Source organism: Penaeus monodon, chromosome 41 (assembly GCF_015228065.2).
Source record: "Penaeus monodon isolate SGIC_2016 chromosome 41, NSTDA_Pmon_1, whole genome shotgun sequence".
Lineage (NCBI taxonomy): Eukaryota > Metazoa > Arthropoda > Malacostraca > Decapoda > Penaeidae > Penaeus > Penaeus monodon.
Genome location: NC_051426.1, coordinates 17,791,431 through 17,794,872, shown reverse-complemented (window position 1 = coordinate 17,794,872; position 3,442 = coordinate 17,791,431). Strand labels below are relative to the sequence as shown.

The 3,442-nt window shown below is 36.5% G+C and overlaps 1 protein-coding gene across 2 annotated transcripts in view; it reads right to left on the bottom strand.

Moving 5' to 3' along the window:
* Positions 1 to 6: 6 nt before the first annotated feature.
* Positions 7 to 3,442, bottom strand: part of LOC119598225 (cleft lip and palate transmembrane protein 1-like protein) — a gene marked incomplete at its 5' end in the record, with an annotated part of 4,208 nt that continues 772 nt past the window's right edge. The window contains 2 exon segments of one of the 2 annotated variants that reach the window (XM_037947864.1): positions 7 to 737; positions 1,842 to 1,977. In XM_037947864.1, coding sequence (XP_037803792.1) covers positions 504 to 737; positions 1,842 to 1,977 — 370 coding nt within the window. 2 annotated transcript variants of the gene reach the window in all.

Here is a 3,442-nt window from a genome sequence, read left to right as displayed (position 1 = left end):
TAAAAGTAACATTTATTCACATCAGTTAAATCAGGACCTGAAGGTCTACAAGCTATTCTCTTCCAATGGTCCAGAGGCAGGGTATAGGGCAGCCTTCAAGATCTAATTGCAGTTCTTTGCTAGCATGAAAGCTGTCATTAACTTGATGGAGAAGGCAGAGCTCCTCAACAAGGGATATGAATTATACTAGGACAATTGGTATTCCTCCCTGGCTCTCTTCCACTACCTGCAGGCCCGGAAGACCAGTGGTATTGGTACAGTCTATACCAGCAGGAAGGGCATGCCCTCAGACCTGCAGGCAAGCAGGGGACACATCAACTTTTGGAGTATACTGACAAGAATGCTCTGCCTTCAGTTTGTGGACAAGCATCTGGTGCTGATACTTCCACCACCCACACCAGCAAGGTTGTCACCCTGCCTCCCAACCACCAAGGGGTAGAGAAGAGAGGTCAAAGCCTGAAATTGTCATTTCCTACAACAATGGCAGGAAGGGTATTGACCTCTTAGATCAGCTGGGGTAGTAATATCCAATAACCTGGAAGCCCATCAAGTGTTACAAGATCTTCTATCTGCTGGATAAGATAGGTCATCAATGCGCTGGCTGTCCACCAGGCCCTTGGAGGTAAGTTCACACAAGCACACTTCGGGACGGAGTTGGTGAGGAGGACACCACTGATGCTTCCGGCTTGTTCTTCCTCAGGACCTTCACCCCAGCATACACACATATGATGTGCACTCTGAATACCATAGATGAAGAGAGATTAGCCGCACTGTAAATATGAACATATTTCTTTTTGATATTTTTTCATTAACCCATCACTGCCAGGAAGCAGAACTCCCTGAGCATGATAAACTCTGTTGATTTCTGGCAACGGCCTGACACTGGGTGCAGGAGTCTGCTACATCAAGCTGGACATCCCACTCCACATGCCCTGGTGTACAGGCTTACCCCACTGACCAAGTGGTTTGTTAAGACGCTGGTACACATGACCCGGCATCATGATGATGATGATGATGATGATGATGATGATGATGATGATGATGATGATGATGATGATGATGATGATGATGATGATGATGATGATGATGATGATGGATGATGATAATTATTAAAAAAAAAAATTATATATATATATATATATATATATATATATATATGAAGATTATACTGACTTTGCAAAGAGATGGTACAAATACTCCCAAAATACTACAATATAAGAGAATAATATCCTTCACAGGATATGGCAATAATAAGCCTCCAAATGTAAGTGTTTCTGATGTGTAAAAATGGAAGTAGTGATTTTCTGTAAACCACCCACCAGAGCAATCTAAATCTTCCATGGTTAGTGAAATGGCCCAGGTGCATACACCCTGCACTCCAGAAGGAAGTTCTACACACTGCTTTCACTCCCCAGAAGAGGAACTGGAGAGTAATTTTTAGACCGTCTATATAGGGTTAAGAAGAGTGGGGACACAAAAATCAATTTTCGCAAGATGCAAATATCAGCTGATAAAAGCATCAATTAGGCTAATAACTTACATTGTAGTCCCTACTGGGAAATGCCTCAGGGATGATTACAATTTAAAAAGTATTAAGTTACATGTTATGAATCAGAGATTACTATGTTCATTAGTCTATAGATTACTATGCAAAACAGTGAGTTCTTAATGAATTATCAAAATAAATCTGATACTCTATTCCTTATGGTGCTTGAGAAATAATCAGGTTAGTTTCTGATGTTTATGCTCTTAAAGCATTTGGTAAGTTGAAAAACAAAAGAAAAAATTCTGCCAATCTCAACATCATATATAACAAACCATATAAAAGGCCCTGAACTTACCTTGTACATGAATGCTCGCCAAGGAAGGTGGGCTACACTCTTCAGTCTATAGTTAATGAACAATTGTGGAAGCATGAAGAGGAACCCAAAAGCATAAACTCCATTCACAAGGCAGGTGATCACCCATGAATACCAGCTGAAAATAATAATATCAAGTTGGGAATCATCAACTGTCAGAAAAGATGGCTATAGTCAGAAAAGTCAGTGGATAATGTTGACTACAACTCAGGCAAAGATAGTGATTTTGATACAAGTAATGAGGGACAGGAGGAGGGAGATATTAGTGAAACAGTCACAAATGGTTCATATTCATCATTACTGTCACATGTTTTTGTGCATATTTTTTTAAGCCAATATGTCCAATACTTACCTGGGTAATGGTATATTACCATAATATATAGAAACATTTATAGTTATTTTACTTTTTCAATAGTAATATCATGTGGGGTTTGTGTGTTCAGTAGTGTGCATATACATGTGTATATGTATATATATATATATATATATATATATATATATATATATATATACATATATATATATATATATATATATATATATATATATATATATATATATATAAAGAAAAAGAAGAAGAAGAAGAAAAAAAAAGAGGATGTAATGTTTATATTTACAGGCTTTTGATAAGGAAGAAATTAATAACAGTAAGAACAGTACTAGAAATAGGGGGAGGGGGGATTCGACAAAAATTCAAGGAAAGATGTAAATATGTGAGATTAGGTAGGCCTAGTAACTGACTCTTTGTGAATAAGTGCTTGTAAAGCCACCATTGTGTAAATAAAAGTGACAAAATAAACTCACCTAGCACAAGCAGGTTCATTTTTTTTCTCTGTATTTATTAACTATAAAAATGCTATAAAACTATAAAAACTTATCAGTTGTGTGCCTTATTTATCACTTTCTTTCAGATACAACTGGGGTTATTAGTGATTTCATTCATAATAAATCCAATATTGCCAGGAAAATGCTGTGTTCAGCTCTGGATGGTAGACCTTGTGACCTTACCTAATTTCACCTTTCCTAATGGCAATATATGATGACATAAAATATTTTCGAAAATCCAGGAAAAGGTTAAACAGGTAAGACAAGTAATACTAAAAAGGCCTCATTTCCGATGGCCTAAAGTTGCATATAAACAGGTAAAACCTGTTGCTTGATACCCTTTACGAGACATAACTTGATGCACTGTTGCCAAACATTTGGCTCCACCCTATTTCTAGGAATCTATAGTAGTTTACAGTTTGTTTTCTATTTTATTGATTTTTTTTCTACATATTACAAAATATCAGCTAATATAAAATGCAAGCTTAGATTATCTTATAAGTGCCACTATAGCTATGACTTGTATGAAAATGAGAAACATAGTGATATCTAGTACTGCTCTAAGCGAATTATGTCTATATTATGGTACGACTTTACAGTTCTGTATTAAATTTTACATGCTTTATAACTATTTTCATGCTTGTTTACTCATTTTTGCCAGTGAACAGTTTGAGTATGACTCCACACCTAAAGCATAGTCCGGCCCCCTTGATTCCTGTCGTAAAAAAGGTGTTGTGATGGTGGAAATGAGGCTAATA